Source organism: Pseudorca crassidens, chromosome 13, assembly GCF_039906515.1.
Source record: "Pseudorca crassidens isolate mPseCra1 chromosome 13, mPseCra1.hap1, whole genome shotgun sequence".
Classification (NCBI taxonomy): domain Eukaryota; kingdom Metazoa; phylum Chordata; class Mammalia; order Artiodactyla; family Delphinidae; genus Pseudorca; species Pseudorca crassidens.
The window spans coordinates 29,816,939-29,840,745 of record NC_090308.1 but is presented as its reverse complement, the minus strand read 5'-3'; the positions used below and the strand labels follow the sequence as shown (position 1 = coordinate 29,840,745).

Genomic DNA, 23,807 nt, shown 5'->3' with positions numbered 1-23,807 from the left:
CTGATATGATAAACTGATCAATTTTCTACTGTTAATCCAACCTTGCATTCTTGGGATAAACCCAATTTAGGACATACAGTATTATCTTTTTTATATAAGGTGGGTTCAATTTGCTAAATTGGATAAGGATTTTTTACCTATGCTTATGAGTAATGTTGTCCTGTAATTTTCTTTTCTTTTGTCAGGTTTTGGTATCATGGTAATCCTGGACTTGTAAAACAAGATGGAAGTTTTGCCTACTCCCAATATTTTCTGGATGAGTTTGTATGAGATTAGTGTTATTTTTTCCTTAAATGTCTGATAGAATTCACCAGCGAAACCACTGCTTTCACTTTCTTTTGACTTATTTTGCCCTTATTTTTTATACTTTAGAAACATATCATTGATGTTAGCCCTTTCTTCTTTTCTAATATTAGCACAAAAGGTTTTAAATTTCTCTCTATGCACTACATCCTGCAAATTATCATATAATTTGAAATATTTTCTAATTTTCCTTATTTATTTATTTTTCCCATGGATTAATAAGAAGTGTGTTTCTAATTTTCAATTATTGGGGGATTTTCCAGATATCTTTATATTATTGATTTCTGATTTAATTTTATTGTGGAATATTTCTATCCTGGAAATTTCAATCTCTTAAAATTTATTGAAAGTTGTCTTATAGCATGGCATGCATCCATCTTTGTAAACCGTATCATGTGCACTTGAAAATAATAATATTCTACTGTTGTTGGATGTAGTATTTTATAAAAGTTATTAGGTCAGAGTGATAGATTTTTTCATACCTTCTATGATCTTACTTATTTTGTCTAATTTTTCTGTCAATTGCTAAGAGGGAGATGTTCAAATCTCCAACCATAATTTTGAGTTTGTTTCTCATACCATTTAATTTCTGCATATATATATATATATATATATATATATTTGTTATGTCTCCCCAGTGAACTTGCTCATTTGTCATTTCTGATTGTGAAATACCTCTATCATTAGTAATAGTTTGGAAGTATATTTTATCTGATATTAACATAGTCACTACAGCCTTTTTGTTTATTGGTTGCATGGTATATCTTTTCTCATCCTTTTACTCTTAAACTATTTAAAAATGCATCTCTTCCAGTTTCAAGATTGGTTCAAGATGGCAGAATAGAAGGACATGTGCTCACTTCGTCTTGTGAGAGCACCGGAACCACAACTAACTGCTGAACAATCAACAACAGGAAGACACTGGAACTCACCAAAAAAGATACCCCACATCCAAAGACAAAGGAGAAGCCACAGTGAGACGGTAGGAGGAGCGCAATCACAATAAAATAAAATCCTATAACTGCTGGGTGGGTGACTTACAAACTGGAGAACACTTATACCACAGAAGTCTACCCACTGGAGTGAAGGTTCTGAGCCCCACATCTGGTTTCCCAACCTGGGGGTCCGGCAACGGGAGGAGGAATTCCTAGAGAATCAGATTTTGAAGTCTAGTGGGATTTCATTGCAGGACTTTGACAGGACTTGGGGAAACAGAGACTCCACTCTTGGAGGGCACACACAAAGTAGTGTGTGCATCGGGACCCAGGGGAAGGAGCAGTGACCCCGGGGGAGACTGAACCAGACCTACCTGCTAGTGTTGGAGGCTCTCCTGCAGAGGCGGGGGGTGGCTGTGGCTCACTGTGAGGACAAGGACATTGACAGCAGAAGCTCTGGGAAGTACACCTTGGCGTGAGCCCTCTCAGAGCCCACCATTAGCCCCACCAAAGAGCTGGGTAGGCTCCAGTGTTGGGTCGCCTCAGGCCAAACAACCAACAGGGAGGGAACCCAGCCCCACCCATCAGCTGACAAGTGGATTAAAGTTTTACTGAGCTCTGCCCACCAGATCAACACACAGCTCTACCCACCACCAGTCCTGCCCATCAGGAAGCTTGCACAAGCCTCTGAGATAGCCTCATCCACCAGAGGGCAGACAGCAAAAGCAAGAAGAACTATAATTCTGCAGCCTGTGGATCAAAAACCACATTCACAGGAAGACAGACAAGATGAAAAGGCAGAGGACTTTGTATCAGATGAAGGAACAAGATAAAAACCCAGAAAAACAACTAAATGAAGTGGAGATACGCAATCTTCCAGAAAAAGAATTCAGAATAATGATAGTGAAGATGATCCAGGACCTCGGAAAAAGAATGGAGGCAAAGATCGAGAAGATGCAAAAAATGTTTAACAAAGACCTAGAAGAATTAAAGAACAAACAAACAGAGATGAACAATACAATAACTGAAATGAAAAATACACTAGAAAGAATCAATAGCAGAATAACTGAGGCAGAAGAATGGATAAGTGATCTGGAAGACAGAACGGTGGAATTCACTGCTGCGGAACAGAATAAAGAAAAAAGAATGAAAAGAAATGAAGACAGCCTAAGAGACCTCTGGGACAACATTAAATGCAACAAGATTTGCATTAGAGGGGTCCCAGAAGGAGAAGAGAGAGAGAAAGGACCCGAGAAAATATTTGAAGAGATTATAGTGAAAAACTTCCCTAACATGGGAAAGGAAATAGCCACCCAAGTCCAGGAAGTGCAGAGAGTCCCTGGCAGGATAAACCCAAGGATAAACATGCCGAGACACACAGTAATCAAATTGACAAAAATTAAAGACAAAGAAAAAGTATTAAAAGCAACAAGGGACAAATGACAAATAACATACAAGGGAACTCCCATAGGGTTAACAGCTGATTTCTCAGCAGAAACTCTACAAGCCAGAAGGGAGTGGCACAATATACTTAAGGTGATGAAAGGGAAGAACCTACAACCAAGATTACTCTACCCGGCAAGGATCTCATTCAGATTCGATGGAGAAATCAAAAGCTTTACACAGAAGCAAAAGCTAAGAGAATTCTGCACCACCAAACCACCTCTACAACAAATGCTAAAGGAACTTCTCTAAGTGAGAAACACAAGAGAAGAAAAGGACCTGCAAAACAAACCTATAATTATTAAGAAAATGGTTATAGAAACATACATATTGATAATTACCTTAAATGTGAATGGATTAAATGCTCCAACCAAAAGACAGGCTCATTGAAAGGATACAAAAACAAGACCCATATATATGCTGTCTACAAGAGACCCACTTCAGACCTAGGGACACATACAGACTGAAAGTGAGAGGATGGAAAAAGATATTCCATGCAAATGGAAATCAAAAGAAAGCTGGAGTAGCAATAGTCATATCAGATAATATAGACTTTAAAATAAAAAAGGTTACAATTATAAATATATATGCACCCAACATAGGAGCACCTCAATACACAAGGCAAATGCTAACAGCTATAAAAGAGGAAATCGACAGTAACACAATAATAGTGGGGGACTTTAACACCTCACTTACACCAATGGACAGATCATCCAGACAGAAAATTAATAAGGAAACACAAGCTTTAAATGACACAATAGACCAGATAGATTTAATTGATATTTATAGGACATTCCATCCAAAACCAGCAGATTACACTTTCTTTTCAAGTGCACACGGAACATTCTCCAGGATAGAACACATCTTGGGTCACAAACAAAGCCTCAGTAAATTTAGGAAAATTGAAATCATATCAAGCATCTGTTCTGACCACAACGCTATGAGATTAGAAATCAATTACAGGGAAAAAAGTGTAAAAAACACAAACATATGGAGGCTAAACAATATGTTACTAAATAACCAAGAGATCACTGAAGAAATCAAAAAGTAAATAAAAAAATACCTAGAGACAAATGACAAAGAAAACATGACAATCCAAACCTATGGGATGGAGCAAAAGCAGTTCTAAGAGGGAAGTTTATAGCAATACAAGCCTACCTCAAGAAACAAGAAAAATCTGAAATAAACAATCTAACCTTACACCTAAAGGAACTAGAGAAAGAAGAACAAACAAAACCCAAAGTTAGCAGAAGGAAAGAAATCATAAAGATCAGAGCAGACATAAATGAAATAGAAACAAAGAAAACAATAGCAAAGATCAATAAAACTAAAAGCTGGTTCTTTGAGAAGACAAACAAAATTGATAAACCTTTAGCCAGACTCAACAAGAAAAAGAGGGAAAGGACTCAAATCAGTAAGATTAGAAGTGAAAAAGGAGAAGTTACTACGGACACCGCAGAAATACAAAGCATCCAAAGAGACTACTACAAGCAATTCTATGCCAATAAAATGGACAACCTGGAAGAAATGGACAAATTCTTAGAAAGATATAACCTTCCAAGACTGAACAAGGAAGAAGTAGGGAATATGAACAGACCAATCACAAGTAATGAAATTGAAACTGTGATTAAAAATCTTCCAACAAACAAACACCCAGGACCAGATGGCTTCATAGGCGAATTCCATCAAACATGTAGAGAAGAGCTAACATCGATCCTTCTCAAACTCTTCCAAAAAACTGCAGAGGAAGGAACACTCCCAAACTCATTCTATGAGGTCACCATCACCCTGATACCAAAACATGATAAGGATACTACAAAAAAAAAGAAAATTACAAACGAATATCACTGAGGAGTATAGATGTAAAAATCCTCAACAAAATACTAGCAGACAGAATCCAACAACACATTAAAAGGATCATACACCATGATCAAGTAGGATTTATCCCAGGGATGCAAGGATTCTTCAATATACGCAAATCAATCAATGTGATACACCATATTAACAAATTGAAGGATAAAAACTATTTGATAATCTCAATAGATGCAGAAAAGTTTTTGAAAAAATTCCACACCCATTTATGATAAAAGCTCTCCAGAAAGTAGGCATAGAGGGAACCTACCTCAATATAATAAAGGCCATATATGACAAATCCACAGCCAACATCATTCTCAATGGAGAAAACCTGAAACCATTTCCACTAAGATCAGGAACAAGATAAGGTTGCCCACTCTCACCACTATTATTCAACATAGTTTTGGAAGGTTTAGACACAGCAATCAGAGAAGAAAAAGAAATAAAAGGAATCCAAATCAGAAAAGAAGAAGTACAGCTCTCACTGTTTGCAGATAACATGATACTATACACAGAGAATCCTAAAGAAGCCAGAAAACTACCAGAGCTAATCAATGAATTTGGTAAAGTTGCAGGATACAAAATTAATGCACAGATATCTCTTGCATTCCTATACACTAATAATAAAAAATCTGAAAGAGAAATTAAGGAAACACTCCCATTTACCATTGCAACAAAAAGAATAAAATACCTAGGAATAAACCTACCTAGGGAGACAAAAGACCTGTATGCAGAAAACTATAAGACACTGATGAAAGAAATTAAAGATAATACCAGCAGATGGAGAGATATACCGTGTTCTTGGATTGGAAGAATCAATATTGTGAAAATGACTATACTACCCAAAGCAATCTACAGAGTCAATGCAATCCCTATCAAATTACCAATGGCATTTTTTACAGAACTAGAACAAAATATCTTAAAATTTGTATAGAGGCACAAAAGACCCCGAATAGCCAAAGCAGTCTTGAGGGAAAAAAATGGAGCTAGAGGAATCAGACTCCCTGACTTCAGACTATACTACAAAGCTACAGTAATCATGACAATATGGTACTGGCACAAAACCAGAAATATAGATCAATGGAACAGGATAGAAAGCCCAGAGATAAACCCACGCACCTATGGTCAAGTAATCTATGACAAAAGAGGCAAGGATATACAATGGAGAAAAGACAGTCTCTTCAATAAGTGGTGCTGGGAAAACTGGACAGCTACATGTAAAAGAATGAAATTAGAACATTCCCTAACACCATACACAAAAATAAACTCAAAGTAGATTAGAGACCTAAATGTAAGACCGGACACTATGAAACTCTTAGAGGAAACCATAGGAAGAACACTCTTTGACATAAATCACAGCAAGATCTTTTTTGATCTACCTCCTAGAGCAATGGAAATAAAAACAAAAATAAACAAATGGAACCTAATGAAACTTAAAAGCTTTTGCAAAGCAAAGGAAATTACAAACAAGGTGAAAAGAGAACCCTCAGAATGGGAGAAAATATTTGCAAACGAATCAACGGACAAAGGATTAATCTCCAAAATATATAAACAGTTCATGCAGCTCAATATTAAAGAAACAAACAACCCAATTCAAAAATGGGCAGAAGACCTAAATAGACATTTCTCCAAAGAAAACATACAGATGGCCAAGAAGCACATGAAAAGCTGCTCAACATCACTAATTATTAGAGAAATTCAAATCAAAACTACAATGAGGTATCACCTCACACCAGTTAGAATGGGCATCATCAGAAAATCTACAAACAACAAATGCTGGAGAGGGTGTGGAGAAAAGGGAACCCTCTTGCACTGTTGGTGGGAATGTAAATTGATACAGTCACTATGGAGAACAGTATGGAGGTTCCTTAGAAAACTAAAAACAGAATTACCATATGACCCAGGAATCCCACTCCTGGGCATATACCCTGAGAAAACCATAATTCAAAAAGACACATGCACCCCAATGTTCACTGCAGCACTATTCACAATAGCCAGATCATGGAAGCAACCTAAATGTCCATCGACAGACAAATGGATAAAGAAGATGTGGTACATATATACAATGGAATATTACTCAGCCATAAAACGGAACAAAATTGTCATTTGTAGAGACGTGGATGGATCTAGAGACTGTCATACAGAATGAAGTAAGTCAGCAAGAGAAAAACAAATATCGTACAAATATTCCACACGTATATGTGGAATGTAGAAAAATGGTACAGATGAACTGGTTTGCAGCACAGAAATAGAGACACAGATGTAGAGAACAAACGTATGGACACCAAGGAGGGAAAGTGGTAGGATGAATTGGGAGATTGGGATTGACATATATACACTAATATGTATAAAATAGGTAACTAATAAGAACCTGCTGTATAAAAAAATTAAATTAAATTTTAAAAAATTGCATCTCTTCCAAAAGAAAAAAGGGAAAGTCCTGGCCATCTGCTTTCACTGCAAGGGCATGGGTTCAATCTTCAATCCCTAGTCGGGGAACTTAGATCTCACAAGACTTGCGGCCAAATAAATAAATATGCATCTCTTATAGACAGAATATAGTTGATGTTTTAAAAATCCATTCTAATGATCTCTGTCTTTTAATTTGAGCAGATAGTCTATTTACATTTAAGATGAGTATTGACATGGTTGGATTTAAGTCTACTGTTTTATATCTCCCCATCTGTTATTTTTATTAATTTCTTCTTTCTTTTCTTTTTATTTAATTGAAAACAAGTTTTGGAATTACATTTTAATTTATCTGTTGTGTTTTTAGGTATGTCTATTTGAATTATATTTTAGTGTTTGCTTAGGGTTTACAAAACACATTTCTAACGTTTCTGATCTATTTTGAGTTAATATTGTAGCACTTCATGCAAAACATAAGAACCTTACCCCCATATAGGTCCACTTATGCTGTGCTAGCTTCTAATCATTTATATTCTAGTTTTCATAAGCATTATATCTAGAAATGATATAAGTCCATAATAAAATGTTATAATTTTTGCTTTAAATGTTTACATGTATTTTTTAATTAATAAGAAAAATAATGTATCATGAATGATACATTGCAGAGACTCTGGATTCTCTTTTATTCTTTCAAAGAATATTGATTTTTTTTTTCTTTTTAAATTTCAGCAGAGGTAATCCACCTTGACTCAAACTTTATAATCTGTTTCTCCAGTGATGGGAAGTAGCTGAAATCTCTGTGTGTTTTCTTTAGCTTTAATTGTGCTGCTTTGAGTCTACCCCATGCATGTGTAGCTTGGGGCCAGTCAGAGATTTAGCTGGGTCTATACACAGAATATCGGTCTGCCCCTCTCTGGCTCTCTCCTTTCTGGGATTTCCCCCCTGCCCTCCATTTTCAGCAGCTGCAATTGCTCTAAACTCTGTCCTCTGGTTTTCAGGGCAGTAAAACTGAGGACCTCTGACTATTAGTTGTTCCATGTGGCACTGGGGGCTCCCCTCATACTAAAAGCCATAAAAATGGGAATTCAGCCAGTGCCATTCCTTTTCCCCGCCCTCCAGTTCTGTCTGCTTTTGGTCACTCTCCAGTATCTTCAGGAAGTTGTTTCTAAAATGTTTAGGCTTACATTTATTATCTGCAACAGGGTTAGTCTTGCAGAACCACTAGTAATTAATATTTATTGTATTTTATTAAATTATCTGTTACGGACTGGGTGAAAAATCTTCATTTAGTCAAACAGTTAGTCAGATAGTTTGAGAAGCACTAACTTAAGAGACTTTGTAAAAGTTCCTGTAACCAAGATCCCTGGAACTATCCTGTTTCTACCACTCCCTGAACCTGATTGCTCAGCAAACCCTTTTATTTCCTGAGCCACTTTTTTGTTTGTTTAATGTTGACCATAGGTTATTCTGTTCCATACATAAGGACTATAATTGATACAATATTATCCAAGTTTTCTATAATGAACATGCTTACTTGTCCTAATATAAAAAAGCAACAGCTGGGACTTCCCTGGTGTCCAGTGGTTAAGACTCTGCCCTTCCACTGCAGGCGGTGCAGGTTCAATTCCTGGTCAGGGAACTGAGATCCCCATGATGTGCTCACAGCCAAAAAAAAAAAAAGGAACAGCTGTACTTACAAATAAAGAAATCACCTATAACCTGGAGACACAGGAGGGAAGCTGGCATCAGCTACAGCTCAGTGTCTTGTGGCTGAAGTCATATGATATCAGAAAATGACTATGGCAGACCACACAGATGTTCAACATTTACTAAAAGTTAAAATTATTGTTTCAGGGCTTCCCTGGTGGCGCAGTAGTTGAGAATATGCCGCCAATGCAGGGGACACGGGTTCGAGCCCTGGTCTGGGAAGATCCCACATGCCACGTAGCAACTAGGCCCGTGAGCCACAACTGCTGAGCCTGCGCGTCTGGAGCCCGTGCTCCGCAACAAGAGAGACTGAGATAGTGAGAGGCCTGCGCACCGCGATGAAAAGTGGCCCCCGCTCGCCGCAACTAGAGAAAGCCCACGCACAGAAACGAAGACCCAACACAGCCAAAAATAAATATATAAATTAATTAATTAAAAAGTTATTGTTTCAAAGTGGTGACACAGAATATCCAAACCAAAAGAGTGTTTAAAAGCATCTCATTCAATTCTCTACTTCATTTTACAGATGAAGCACTTGAGAGGCAGAGACTAGAAGTGTTTTGACCAGAACTACAGAGTCAGAAAACGGTAGAGGAGTGATTATGGAACTAGGACTTTTTTTTTTTCTTTAATATAGCTCTAGTTTTAAGCACAGCAGTGGTCCTGGCTTCATTTCAATGATTCTGCAATAAGAACTGCAATTGTCAAACACATGTTAGATCATAAGGACCCATTTTTCAAAAAAAAGTTACACAGATAACAGCAGAGCTGGTCTACAGGAAGTAGCATTGGGATCCGGAGTCCTGCACACCCAGGTTCTCCTTGTACCCCAAGTGAATAAACTTAATGTTAATTTAGGGTTTGCTCTATTAGCCACTATTTACTTCATTTATAAATTGCTTGTGTTGTTGGTTTATAATTAGTTTATTCATAAACTTTAAGTATTGCCTCTAATTATCTTCCTCGGTACGTTTTGTTCCTACACGTCCCGAATCAGCCCTGTAGTGAGCAGCCATGGTGCCCAGAGAGCTCTGCGTAGCATCCGGTAGCAAGAAAAACAAGGGCTGAGGAAACAATGTTAGTAATACTTAAGAACACTTAGGTGAGAATTACACAAAAACCTCAAAATACATAGGCTTCATACTTGGCAATACAATAAATTAGCCCCACTGTCCCGCACAACCTTTTTTTTTTCCTTTAATAAACTGGGTTTTCAATGGAAGGCTTTAAATAGTAATTTTCCAAACTACTACTTACAGCCTTTATTAATCTATTCCACTCTTATTCGTCTACTTTATTTATTTTTTATTCTCTTCCCTCTCACCAACTTTCTCCTTTTCCTTTGATTCATCTCTTGATATAATAGGATTCTTTTTTCTTTGGCCCAAACCTTTTTTCAGCTACAACTATTTTTCTTCACTATGTTTAAAACCATATGCTACATAAGCCAAGGCTAGACCTATATGTTCTGGAGCTGCAGCAGGATAATATTTTTGAGTTTTCTCATGTTTCTTAACTTCCATTTCCATCCATTATATTTATTTCTACCCCCAAAGGTAGGAACATTTTAAAAGTTTTCAAATGAAAAGTGGTTTTCTGGGATGCCCAAAGCCTCCAGCTAACTCACAACAGGCACTCATTTATGACAACAGTTGCCAACATGGTTTTATTGTTGGTGTGCCGACTACACAGATGCTTAATCTTATTTCATTCCATGAATTCATTCAGTACATGTTGGTTTAATGACTCCAATATGTAAGTCACTGTATTAAATGCTAGATGCTTTAGGACAGGAGGAAGGTAATATTAAGAATCTTTCCATATATTCTCATGTGAAGTTCTTTATAAGGTAAGTAACTACTTAACAGGCACAGTGGCAAACACTTTCAACAACTATCTCTTTTTACTCTTCACGATATTCTAGTATTATCACCACTTTACTGACTCGGAAAAATAAGTCATTTGCCAAAGGCCACAGAGAGGGCTGGAATTGGAACTCAGCTCAACTGGACCCCACCACCCCATGATATAAAATCTTTCGTGTGTACTGGTTTAGCTTCTGTTACCAGTGCTGGTCTTTCTTTCTTTCTTTTTTTTTTTAAGTTAGCTTTTATTGGAGTATAGTTGCTTTACAATGTTGTGTTAGTTTCAACTGTATAGCAAAATGAATCAGCTGTACATATACATCTATCCCCTCTTTTTTGGATTTCCTTCTCATCTAGGTCACCACAGTGCATTAAGTAGAGTTCCCTGTGTTATACAGTATGTTCTCATTAGTTATCTATTTTAGACATAGTATCAATAGTGTATATATGTCAATCCCAATCTCCCAATTCCTCCCACCCTCCTCTTCCCCCTTAGTATCCATACATTTGTCCTCTATGTCTATGTCTCTATTTCTGCTTTACAAATAAGTTCATCTATAACATTTTTCTAGATTCCACATATATGCATTAATATGCGGTATTTGTTTTTCTCTTTCTTACTTACTTCACTCTGTTTGACACTAAGTCCATCCACATCTCTACAAATGACCCAATCTCATTCCTTTTTATGGCTGAGTAATATTCCATTGTATATATGTACCACATCTTTATCCATTCCTCTGTTGATGGACATTTAGTTTGCTTCCATGACCTGGCTATTGCAAATAGTGCTGCAGTGAACATTGGGGTGCATGTGTCTTTTTGAATTATAGTTTTCTCAGGGTATATGCCCAATAGTGGGATTGCTGGGTCATATGGTAGTTCTATTTTTAGTTTTTTAAGGAATCTCCATACTGTTTTCCATAGTGCCAGCTCTAGTCTTTCAACTAAACTTTTTGCAGTTCAACTCAAAGATCTTTCCTATCATTTAATCTGTTCTACATCCCCTTCTTCTTTCACATCTGTCGTGGGTTGAATTGTGTCCCCCCAAAATACAAAGCTTAAAGTCCCAACCTCAGCACCCCATATCAAGACCTTATTTGGAAACAGAATTGTTCTAGACGTAATTAATTAAGATGAGGTCATACTGGCAAAGGGTGAGCCCCTAATCTAGTATAATGGTATCCTTATAAAAAGGAAAAAATTTGCACACAGAGACAGATATGTACACAGGGAGAACATCAGGTGAAGATTGGAGTTACACTGCCACAAGCCAAGGAACACCAAGTTTGCTGGCAAACCTCAGAAAATAAAGAGGAAGGCATGGAACAGAGTCCCCTCACGGCCTTATAGGTAACCAATGCTGCAGATACCTTAATTTCAAACTTCCTGCCTTCAAAACTGTGAGAGGATAACTTTGCTGTTTACACTACCAGTTTGTGATACTTTGTTACGGCAGCCCTAGCTAACTAATACATCTACACTTGGATGATTCAGAAACCCACATTTCTACTGCTCTCTCTTTTTCTAACACTCCAATATTCCCTTTCTCCAACTGCGTGACTTTTTAGCACAATAAGGTAGAACCAGTCATACCGTTGCCAAATGGGAGGTGCAAAGAGTTATCTTTGAAATCTACGATCTCCCTCCCACAGTTGGGCAATCATCCAAATGGCTGAAGGGTTAGAAGCATGAGCTTTGAAGTCCATTGGGCTCAAATATCAGTTTCCACATTTACTAGCTGTATGATCTTTCCCTGTTAAAGGGGGCTAACACCACCACTATCACATGGAATTTCAATGATTAAGGGAGAAAATATATGATAATAATTTAGCACACAAACTGGCATGTAGAAAGTACTAAACAAAATTACTTATTATCATTATTGTTTCTAAAATAAACTTTAGAATTTATTTCTCATATGTATTTCAGATACACATTTGTGTACATTATGTAAGTATTATGATCTGCTGGTATGAGAGTGACTCTACCTATTATGTTCTATTTGGTTTGTCTTTCACCTTTGGCAATATCTAAAATGGAGAGGGCGTGACCTTAAAATAGTGAAGTAGGAGAATCTATATTAGAGAATCCTTGAATCACTAGTGTGTCCTTTAACTTTATCCCTGAGATTAGAACCAGTTATATAACTAGGACATCAAAACAAAAATGCAGCTCCAGTTCTAAGAAGGGAAGTTTCAAACTGATAGAAAAAGCATTTATTAAGGTGAAATATTAACGCCCAGGATACCTGAGTCTAAAAGGTATTTAATCATTTTTCCCCTACATAAATACGTTGTTTGGCAATGATTATTTTCCCATGTCTTTACCAAATTCCGTGCCTCCTCCTTAAGATTTTTTTGGGGGTGGGTGGGTTAGAAATCTACTAATATGCTTAGCATATTAACTTTTATTAACTTTAGATGAAAAATTTGCTGAAACACTATCACATTTCCTTTCAAAAATACGTGTTGGGCTTCCCTGGTGGCGCAGTGGTTGAGAGTTCGCCTGCCGATGCAGGGGACACGGGTTCGTGCCCTGGTCCGGGAGGATCCAGCATGCCGCGGAGCGGCTGGGCCCGTGAGCCATGGCCGCTGAGCCTGCGCGTCCGGAGCCTGTACTCCACAACGGGAGAGGCCACAGCAGTGAGAGGCCCGCGTACAGCAAAAAAAAAAAAAAAAAAAAAAAAATACGTGTTAAGGTAAAAAAGACAAGGGGGTATCCATGCCTTTGGCCTTACTCTTTTCTTCACTTAGAATAATTTCTTTCCTTCTACCCTTCCTGTTTGAAATCCTTTCTCTTTTTTTTGTTTCTTTCTTTTTTTTTTAGACAGTTTCTAACGCTGCCACAGCCTAAAGGCCTTCTTACCTTCCCACTTTGTACATCCCCTGAGGCCTTTACGTATCCTCATCTTTGGCTCAAATCTTAATCCCACCACAAACATGAGAGCAGCAGAAATAAACATTCTCATCTTCATAAACTCTGCAGTATTTTTTAAAATTAATTTATTTATTATCTTCGGCTGCGTTGGGTCTTTGTTGCTGCGCATGGGCTTTCTCTAGTTGCGGCAAGTGGGGACTACTCTTCGTTGTTGTGGTGCGCGGGCTTCTCATTGTGGTGGCTTCTCTTGTTGTGGAGCACGGGCTCTAGGTGCCCGGGCTTCATTAGTTGTGGCACGCAGGCTCAGTAGTTGTGGCTCATGGGCTGTAGAGCACAGGCTAAGTAGTTGTGGCGCACGGGCTGTAGAGCACAGGCTCAGTAGTTGTGGCGCACGGGCTTAGTTGCTCCGCGGCATGTGGGATCTTCCCGGACCAGGGCTCGAACCCGTGTCCCCTGCATTGGCAGGGGGATTCTTAACCACTGTGCCACCAGGGAAGCCCCTGCAGTACTTTTTTTTTTTAAAGCAGAAGTTCAATAGTTAAATGAATAAGTAAAGTGAACAACATTTTAGGATGAGTCATGGATGAAAAGAAGCAGTTTCAACATTTTTAAAATGAAAACTTAATAGTTAAAAATGAACGATATTAATTTATTAAAATTCCAGTATATCACTATTCTGGCTAACTCTACCTCACACTCTTACCACGTTACTCATTTTTGCTTTCTTCACAGCACTCAAGAATCTAACGTTACCTGTTTGCTCTTCGCTGTTCACTGTATGCACAGTGCTGGCACCTAGGAACTGCTTAATTGCTGTCTTGGCGACTTGTCAGAAGAGGAAGACAAAACACTAGAAAAAGGACGGTACTGATTACATTTGGCTGTATTTCATGTATTTGCGTTGCAAGTGCTGGTAGGGGAATGGCCAATAAATGCAAAATTCAGAATGTTGCTTCCCGGGAAAATCAGAGTTAAAACTGACTTCTCAGATTGCACTAACTCCGTCAGTCCTGGAAGGCGAAATTAACGCCGGATTTCTCAAAGACTACGTTTTCATCTCTGTATTTCCAGACCCTGTCCCTGTCCCTACCTGAAACATTGCAGGTGTTTCAATGCACCTGTTAAATCCCGATTTGGACGGGGTTACGAATCCAGGGGACAATTTAGTGTTAAAAAGAAAAAGAAAACAAACAAACAAACCTTCTTTTAAAACGAACTATATTAGGAAACCGTAACCAACCACCGGGCTGGCCAGAGGTTCCACTTAACTAACAGTCGCCGGGAAAGTGGAATTTGCAATGCGCTCAGAAGTAGCGAGCTTTCGTTTCATGAGAACAGAGAGACGCGCGCGCGGGCGAAGATCACCCACAGAATGAAAAATTCATGAACATTCAGAATGACTTAAAATTGAAGGGAGAGAGTGTGCAGCTCAGGGAGGCCCAGTTGGTGGGGTCGATAGGAAATTACAATTATAGTGTCAGAAGGGATTAAAACTGGTGTTCCGACAGAGCCTGGGCTCCGCGGGACTTACAAGATCGCGCAGACAGGAGAGCTTGGCCCTTCTCGCGCTCCGTAGGACGAGTTCTCTGGGCCTCCGCGGGCGCCGGCTGGGAATGACGTTGGGAGGCTGCCCGCGTTAGTGCCTGTTGTGCGGTCCAATGACCGCCGAACAGAGTCATGACCGGTCCTGCTAGAAGGCTCCAGGACCCCTGTCTCAGAACCACCTCAGTCCGGAAACAGAAATTCTCGAGACCGGCACTGCCAGAGCCAGCTCTTGCACGGAAGGGAGTGCACATGCGCCTAGGGGTCCTGGGAAACCCTTAAATACCGTCTTGAGGGTACGTTCGTTCTCTTTCCCTGCCGCCGCGGAGCCGCGCGGAGGCGGAGGCGCGGGGTGAGTGGAGGAAAGCTAGGGTGGTGTTTACGAAGCGTGGCTCGCTGTTTTTTGCCAGGGATTGACGTTAAATATTTGCACCTAAGTTGAATCTATTTATCAACCACTTTTTTGCTTTTTGTATTGTAGTGCATTCAAGATTCGGCTCCACCCGTAACCCACCGCCATGGCCGAGGAAGGGTGAGCCCAGGGCCCGGGGTGGTGGTGCGGCCCAGGCGTGGGCTTCGAGCCGGTAGTGCGGGCTCTGGGTCGGCCGTGGCGCCTTAAGCGCGTCTGACCTACCTCGCTGATGACTGCCAAGTGCAAGGCGTTAGATGGTGTGCGGGAACTTATTAATAGCTTAATTTTTTTGTTTTTCAGCATTGCTGCTGGAGGTGTAATGGACGTTAATACTGCTCTGCAAGAGGTGCTGAAGACCGCCCTCATCCACGATGGCCTAGCACGTGGAATTCGCGAAGCTGCCAAAGCCTTAGACAAGTACGTGTATCAGTCTCAATACGGTGGGGTGTTGGAACCGGAACAAAACTGCAGCCGAGGGAAGAAAGCATGAAGTTCATGGTGTTAGCACAGAGGTTCTGAATGGCATCCGTTCTACAGGAAACCTAGGAAAAGGTATCAGAACTCAGATCTCTAATGACCCACTTAAAGTGTGTGGGTTTGGAATGGGGATGAGCACTTGATTCCTAAAGTGAAACTACAGTGTTTGAATGATGACTTAAATTGTCGGATACCCCTTCACTCCTTTTATGAGTGAAAACTAGCAGTCTGACAAACCTGTAGCTTTTGGGGCTAATTTCACTGTTATTTAGGGGATAGGTGGGAACTTTTATTTAGCACTTTGCAAATTAAAACCATTATATTAAAGTGGCAGAAACATCTGGTTTTGGTATGAACTTTGTACAGTAGCTGTGGAGACCAATGTGGGTGTGGGATAATTGTAAATTTACTCAGTGAGGTCTCTGGGTGGGTAACATTGGCAAAACAGCTGTTAACTATTAGAGCTGAAAAATGTTGTGAAAGGGTTATTAAGTTAGGTAAATTTAAGTTTATTCAATTTGGTGTAGGTTGGCCAGTTGAATCCAGTGAAGACAGCACTTGTTGGAAAGTTCCTGATACGAGTCTACTATTTGTACCTTGAAAATACTCTGCAATATTAAGGGTCTGGGCTAGTAACAGGTAACAATTTAGTAAACTAGTTCCTATATATAACATTTGAAGTTTTAAGAGTTACTGAAGACAGGGTGATTCTGTAGATGAAGTTAAGGAACATATGCCTGGTGGTACCTACGTCAAACTAAAGTTATATTCTTCAGTGGCTGCTTATGTTTTGCCAGTGTAGCCAGTGCAAAGATAACTCTTCTAGAGCACAGTAGTGGATTTAGATGTGAATTTTAACATCTACTGTTGGATTTGCATTTCAGGCGCCAAGCCCATCTCTGTGTGCTTGCATCCAACTGTGATGAGCCTATGTATGTCAAGCTGGTGGAGGCCCTTTGTGCTGAGCACCAAATCAACCTGATTAAGGTAAGTTTCTCATTGAATTTGGTTTTTCTGAAAGCCAAAGTAGCTTAATGGAAATTGGGCCAGTTAGGGACATGTGTCCACATAAATGCTATCCATAATGATTTTTGTCATACCGGAGCAAATCTTGTAACGAGCTCTTTGTTTTCTGCAGCTGTGAAAAGCGTCACAAATTTGGCATTGTTGGCTATGATAAAACTGGTTCTAGAAACATTTTTATTCCTGCAGAATTAAATGCTAATTTTATGCTGGTACAGAACAAAAGATAGGAAGGGTGTTGATAGGGGGTCTTGGTGCTGTGCATGATGACAACTGGCTCCCTCTACTGAACTGATATGAGGAAACTGCCATGTCACCCTCTCTGACTACAGCTCCCTTTCATATAATGTACTGTGTTACCAATAGCATTAAAGCCTTGGAGTGTGGTGATCTTTGTTTTTATTCCCCCCTGATAGGTTGATGACAACAAGAAACTAGGGGAATGGGTAGGCCTCTGTAAAATTGACAGAGAGGGGAAACCCCGTAAAGTGGTTGGCTGCAGCTGTGTGGTGGTTAAGGTAAGTCGGTACCGGTGTGCGGGGTGAAGGCTGCGCTGGGTAGATGCGCTTCACTGTGAGTTAAGTCAATCTCTTCGAAGCAAAAAATGCGTAATCCTCAGCAAACTTAGAAAAAGCCTTCTGCCTTGCAGAAAAGGGAAATAAGACATAATTAAGCCAGCCAATGAATCTGCTTATCTGAATGTGTTTCTGCAGAAATTTAGAAAATGCTGGCAATAGGAAAGCCGTGTTACGAGCCTTAAAGACATTGAAGTCTTTAAGGTCCCTGAAAATGGCTACAAGACATTTTAATGGTGGGAAGCATTTTCACGAGACGTGCTGATTTTTTTTAAAGCTTCATTATAACTAGTGCTAACAATTTAGTTGAGTTTCTAAATTTTAGTAAAATCACATATGTTTTTTTTAGGACTATGGCAAAGAGTCTCAGGCCAAGGATGTCATCGAGGAGTACTTCAAATGCAAGAAATGATCAAATAAAAAAACTAGGCTCTTGTTCCTCATCTCTGGTTTTTTATTTGGGGCAGTAAAGTAAGGTCCCTGTTAATGAAGAACAAAAGATATTCATTGCAAAATAACTGGAAGCATGCTCTCTGTCGCCTGGTTCTAAGTGAAAGCCTTTTCTCCCAACCAGTAAGTAACTTCAGTGTTGGCAAGTAGAAGAGCCCAAGTGAAGATAGGTTTACAGTGAGGTATTGGTGACAGGGTTTCTTGGGTGTGGACATTCATCACGACTATGACGAGGCCATCCTAGGACCAAGAGAAATGGGTTGAGGCTAGTCAAGTGTGGGTGTCAATAACTTAAAATCCTAAAGCTGGATTGGATTTAGGCTGTGGGACACTAGAAGGTACATGAAGTCCAGGTGCGCTTATGCACATGCCCATTAGGGAAGGTCAGAGTGTCTTATTTACCTAAATATTAGCCACAAACAAGATGTGTTTCTATGTATTTCTAGTCCCTCTAGAAACTCAGTAGGGAGAAGTAATGGTGACCCATTGAATGGTGACCCATTCAAGCCTGGATCAAGTTGGGTTTGTGTGAGTACGAAATGTTGAGCCAGGTAGGACTAATGGAAGTCTTAAAATTGGAATCCCTCGTAAATTGCCAACTGGGGTACTTCTGAGTTTCTCTCCCCTGGTTTGCCTGTCCTACTATACAGTTATAGGGCACATGTGAAGGGAAAATGAATTTAGTTTGCTTTTAATTGTGATTTCTTTATATCACTGTCTGCTTAACATTTTGAGTCCCTATGCTGTATTTGGTGCTGTTTTGAGTCTGTTGATGCAGTGGAAAAACCATATTTTTGTTTGATCCTTTATGGGAAATTGTGTAATTCAGGCTAGGGAAAACTGTTGGATTACAGCAAAGTGCATTTTCATATTCACCCCTTTTTGAAATTAGTGCTGGGAAGACTTTTTGAAGCTAATCTGTTTGCTGAATGTTAACTCTGATTTGGGATTACATCAGCATTGGTTTTTCGATATTTCCATATTCGCTGTCAGCTGAGCTACAAAACACACTTAAAGAAATATTCTATCCTTGACCCTATCTTATTGTAGATACTACCTGGCTAAGTCCATTGTTGAAAATTAACTTTCAGTGTGTTTTCTGGCTTCTGTCTGCTAGAATGTTATGGTCACCAAGACACTTATGGTCAAACTAGCTTCTTAATGACCTTTTTCTTTTGCCCTCTTCCTGACTTTTTAGAAAATTTTATTTGTGGTCTACTTTGGCCTTTGCCATGCTGTACCTCAGTCCCTTGTTTCTCCCTCTGCCCACGCCTTCTATTGTAATAGTTCCAGAGTTCAGACTGGTCCTATTTACTTCTCTAAGGCCAGCCTGGGACAGTTTCCACTTGTTTGTCTTTGATCAGCAGTACACTAATGGTGCGCACTAGACAGCACCCTGTGAAAACCTTCAAGTTTTGTGTGCCTCAGTGAATTTTATCTTCCCCTTAAGGTCAGTGCTTTTTGTGAGAGGAAGGGGAAGAGCTGTTGACCTGCTAATGTATGCCAAGCTCTGCACAAAGTGTTAACATTTTTTTGTGTTACTTCTGTCGCTTTCCCAAGCCAGAGCCCTCGGATGTCCTCTGCCCCACCTCTGCCTTTTATAGCCTGTAGACTCCAGGTGGCAATGGCCCCAGTTTTTCATCCGCACTGCTCAGTTGCAGTGAAGTGATTATCCTTTTTCTCATGACTAAATCTATTAGGTCTTTCTGTCTTTGCCTGAAGTACCTTTCTTTTTTGTCTACCTGGCAGTCTTCAAAACCCAGCTCAAAGGAACATAGCTTTAGCCTTGAAATTGTGACTTGTCTATAGCTTCTATGGGATTCATGAGGGAGGCCATCCATGCAAAGGTGCCAGGGCAGAAGCAGATGTCTTCATTCTCTTACTGGGGAAAATAATAGTTTGAGGGCATCCCTCATGAGACTACCCTTTCACTGGGTTGCAAGAAAACCTCCAAGCCAAATCCATTTTCTTTGTTCTTAACTCTTACACTTAAAAAATTTTTGCCTGGTCCTGATTTTATTAAAATTTCTATTATGTCTGTTTTTGGTAAACCACTTTAAATTCTTTTAAAAATAATCAGGACAACCATAGAAAAATTGTAAAAAGGCTGTATTAGGTAGGTGTCCATTAAAAACAAGAATTTATCTTAAACTGGGTTGTTGAGGCAATGAAAACATAGGCAGAGGTGTTAGGAACCCTAGAAATGTGGAAACATCTGTCTTACTGAAGACTAGCCCTTTAAATGGAGCTTGAATTTCTTTTTTCTTTATGGATGAGAGTGCAAAAAGTTGGGATCAAGGAATATGTTAAGCACAGGCAAGCTTTGCGTCTTCCTGCCCTCTTCATAGAGGAGGAAGGAGAGGACATTTAACCAAGGAGGGGAAGTAAGATCACAGCCTTCATTCCAGGCTGAGGGTGGGGCAGGGTGATGGCTCAGTGGGGTAGGGCATTGTCCTCCCAGCTGGGGTCCTCATAAAGCCCAATCCACAAGGCAATATGGAATTTCAGGAGTAATTTCTAGCAAGAGCAATGGAGGCATCATGGCTGGGCTATGCAGGTACCCAAGAGATGCCACCAGGCTTCCCCAGCCTCCCAGAGAGAAACTTGGATGAAGTCTGACTCGTTGCCCATGGCCAGGTGCTGGGGGCAGAGGGGGGATGGTCACAGTCAGAATTGAAGAATAATTGTACAGAGGGTGATCAGGTATTTAGGGCTTGGTCTACATAAATATTAACACATCAGTGTTCAGAAGGATTGGTGGTACTGGTGCTCCCCAGGCAGAAATCAGTCCTTTTTAAACAACAGCGGCTTACACTTCAAATGGCATAAGCACACCTAAATTAAAGCTTTATCATACCACAAGTGAGATGTCTCAGCCAGTTTTTTTACCCAAAACATAACAGGGCCGAGTCTGCTGATTGAAGTTGCATTACAACCTGGCTTTTGCTTGAAAAGGCTTAGAAATGAGGGAGGTGGGTGACCCTAGGAATTATTAAGACCTGCACTAAAGGGGCAATCTTTTAAGCTCTCTTATGAAACATGCCTTAAGAGTGTCGTTTCTTGACATTTCTTTTGCCCCTTTTTCACTGACCACTTTCATCACCGCATTCCTAATTTGTTTCCAGTGGCAAATTGGCTTTGGGAAGGGGATAAACGAGTAGAGAAGTGCTTTTATAGGTAGAAGCTGAGTCTGTGGTTTCCTCTTTGGGAACTAAACTCAGTTGTGAAACGTGAAGGTGGAGACTGGTGGTTATTTTGTGGCCCTACCAACCCGGGAGGTTCTGTTAACCTTTCATTTTCTGATAAAGGGTGAGAAAAATTATAAAGCATCAATTTAGTTAACCCATTCATTGACCAATTACAAATGAAAGAATGGTTATAGCTGTAAGTATGCTTACTACAGAACTCTTGGTAGGACTTGTTGGTTGAAGGAGGGGAACAATTAGGTAAAATGTGATACATCTACATAATGGGGTATCATGGTGCCGTATAAATGGACAGAATGGGAGGGTATTTGTCAGTGTATTTGTAAAGCAATAGTTAAAACGTACAGTAAGACCACATTTTGTAAAAAAAAAAAAAGGCACATGCCTTCAGAGAAAAGAAAGGTTGGAAGGATATACATTAAGGTTTTAATGGTTACGTCTGGAAAGGTGGGTATTTTGGTTTTCCTTTTTTTTTCTTTAATATGTATTGCTTTTGTAGTAAGAAAACATTCTTAAAGAAATGAAAGAATGGAACAAGATAGTCTTAGGATTAATTTTAAGTAGCATTAATATAAAACTAAACATTTTTGTATGTTTTGTGAACATGTGAATTTACTTGTCAAATAGCACGTGGATACGACAGGGCAGCTTTGAGAGGGAGTTCAGACCTACCCAGCAGAGGGCAGTAAGAAGCTAGCGTCAGAGGGACCTATCAGTAAAAGAAGTGGAGATAAGCACAGACTGTACAGCAGGCTCCCCTTAGGAAAAGATTCTCCTTCCGCTCCTTGAAAATTGTTGGGCTTCAGTTTACTATTTCTCGTTGCTCTTGCTCTTTGTCTTGATATTGTAGAATCCACACTCCCCAGCTGGTGAGGTCAATTCAACTTGTGCTTTGGGAGGTTGTCAGTAGAGGTGACTAGTTATTTTATATACAATTAAGAAATAGAGACTACAACATATTCCTAGAGGAAAAGGTTTTGCTCTGTGATAGTGGACTGTATGTTAGGCCCCTTTCTCTTCCACTAAATGAGAATTTGTCTGAAGCTACCTGAAGACTAAAAGGTTTCAGAGCAGGCGTATTCTGGAAAAATGGGCATAATTTGGAGAGCATCAAGGCAACAGCCATACTCTGGAGATTATAATCCACAGTATAACTCCATGGAAGCACTGACATTGTTCTGTGCTGTAATCTCTGGTGCCTAGAGTAGTGCTTGGTGTAATAGGCACTCTTATAATCTGTTGGATGAATAGATTTGACCTGCCTATTTGTTTAGTCATTTAATTTGTGGGTTTCCTTCTCGGGCTTAAACTCCCCAGCCTCTTTTGATTTCTCATGTTCCTTTTTTTCTGGCAACAAAAGTGAACCTCAAGCTGGGCCTCTTCTAAACTAGAATGGTGCCAAGTTGTCTCAACTTCCCATCCCTCCAGCTCTACTCTAGGGAGCAGGGTAGAGAAACGTATCCTATCACAATATGGGGTACACACCTCTAAGAATCTGAAAATTTAAAAGCCAGTATGAGGCTTGGGAACAGTAAAAAGCATGTGAATTCAGGGAAACTCTTTACACTGCAGTAATTTCTCTTTGAAGCTTGTTTATTGAGACACATGCCAGCAGCACAGTATTGTATGAGTGATGTGAACTAAACCTTACACAAATGTAGTATTTGGCTTTTTATTTTTCCTTCTTTCAACTCAACTGCTCCCAACTAAAATTTACAAACAGATAAAAAATCCTGTTTGTACCTGGTTGGCTTGTTAAGAGAAATGTGGGGTAAAAGACCTGTGATATTTCACAGTGTTGCCACCAGATTAAAAGGAGCAAAATGCACATAAATATGAGATCCGTAAGGGGAAAATGAAGTATTGACTTACAGAATGCTGCAAATTAAACATTCTGTCTTCTCTTAGATTTGATGCTTGCATATACTTGGTGAGTTCCGGGGCTCAGCAGATGTTTTGCTAAATAGGTGCATGTTGTGTCTTGCTGGGAGGTGTTTACCCACACACGTCATAAAGTGTTGCAGTTACCCCAGTTTCAGGAGGGAGTACATGTATAATTTTTAAGCAGAAATAAAACCTTTTCTATCCCCACCCACAAGCTAGGGTTTTGAAATTAAATTATCCAGTTCAAAATTTTATATTCCAATTTTCTGTCATGTAAAGAGTCTAGAAATTTAATTTTCAAATAAACATGAAAATGATAATGTGGATGATATTAACATGCAGAAGCAAAGTTCAGAGCCCTACGTGGAGAGGAAACAGTTTATGTGAAATTTTTTACATTTTAAAATAACTTATCAAGGCATAAATATACTTATTACCTTTATTGTTGCCTAGTGTTGCCCTGTGAAGTGAGGCTCATTCAAAGTGTCGCAGGTTGCATTGCTGCCATGTGGAGTCTCGGGTAATAGACTGCAGGGCAGATGGAGGTTTAGCTAACATTCAGTTACAGTTTGAAACTTTCCTTTTGGGTGGTAGTAAAAATAAAGCAGGTAAGAAATGAGCTGCTCTTCAAGAAACTTCTGTGTTTTGGTAAAACTGCTGAGGGTGTTTCTCCCGTCAGAGCCGTATAACAGTCAGAGCCGTATAACAGTGCGCAGCAAGTTTCTTCAATGAAGCAGAAACCTGCCTGCCTGATAAATCCCAGGACCGTCCGGGGCATAATGACCATTTGCAAGTAAGAGTACAGATCATTTGTGGGACATGAAGGCAACATTTTAAAAGCA

The 23,807-nt window shown here is 39.6% G+C and overlaps 2 protein-coding genes, 3 non-coding genes and 1 pseudogene across 5 annotated transcripts in view; 5 read left to right on the top strand and 1 right to left on the bottom strand.

Annotated features, from left to right (window-relative positions):
- SLC18B1 (solute carrier family 18 member B1) overlaps window positions 1-14,246 on the bottom strand; it is a 47,064-nt gene extending 32,818 nt beyond the window's left edge. Inside the window, exon 1 of the mRNA XM_067702061.1 lies at window positions 14,150-14,246. The gene's annotated coding sequence lies outside the window, so the exon portion shown is untranslated. The remainder of the gene's footprint in view (window positions 1-14,149) is intronic.
- A 936-nt stretch (window positions 14,247-15,182) lies between these two features.
- LOC137204525 (small ribosomal subunit protein eS12) lies at window positions 15,183-17,861 on the top strand. The gene is made up of 6 exons (XM_067702062.1): window positions 15,183-15,290; window positions 15,420-15,470; window positions 15,651-15,767; window positions 16,712-16,814; window positions 17,267-17,368; window positions 17,775-17,861. Exons 2-6 carry the CDS (start codon window positions 15,457-15,459, stop codon window positions 17,835-17,837), a joined length of 399 nt encoding a protein of 132 aa, XP_067558163.1. The 5' UTR covers window positions 15,183-15,290; window positions 15,420-15,456; the 3' UTR covers window positions 17,838-17,861.
- LOC137205163 (small nucleolar RNA SNORD101) lies at window positions 15,992-16,064 on the top strand. The gene has a single exon (XR_010934028.1). It is a non-coding gene; the product is annotated as a small nucleolar RNA SNORD101 (small nucleolar RNA).
- LOC137205171 (small nucleolar RNA SNORD100) lies at window positions 17,107-17,183 on the top strand. The gene has a single exon (XR_010934035.1). It is a non-coding gene; the product is annotated as a small nucleolar RNA SNORD100 (small nucleolar RNA).
- Window positions 17,522-17,651, top strand: LOC137205170 (small nucleolar RNA SNORA33). Its single transcript, XR_010934034.1, has one exon. It is a non-coding gene; the product is annotated as a small nucleolar RNA SNORA33 (small nucleolar RNA).
- LOC137204523 (ADP-ribosylhydrolase ARH3 pseudogene) overlaps window positions 17,859-23,807 on the top strand; it is a 103,950-nt pseudogene continuing 98,001 nt past the window's right edge.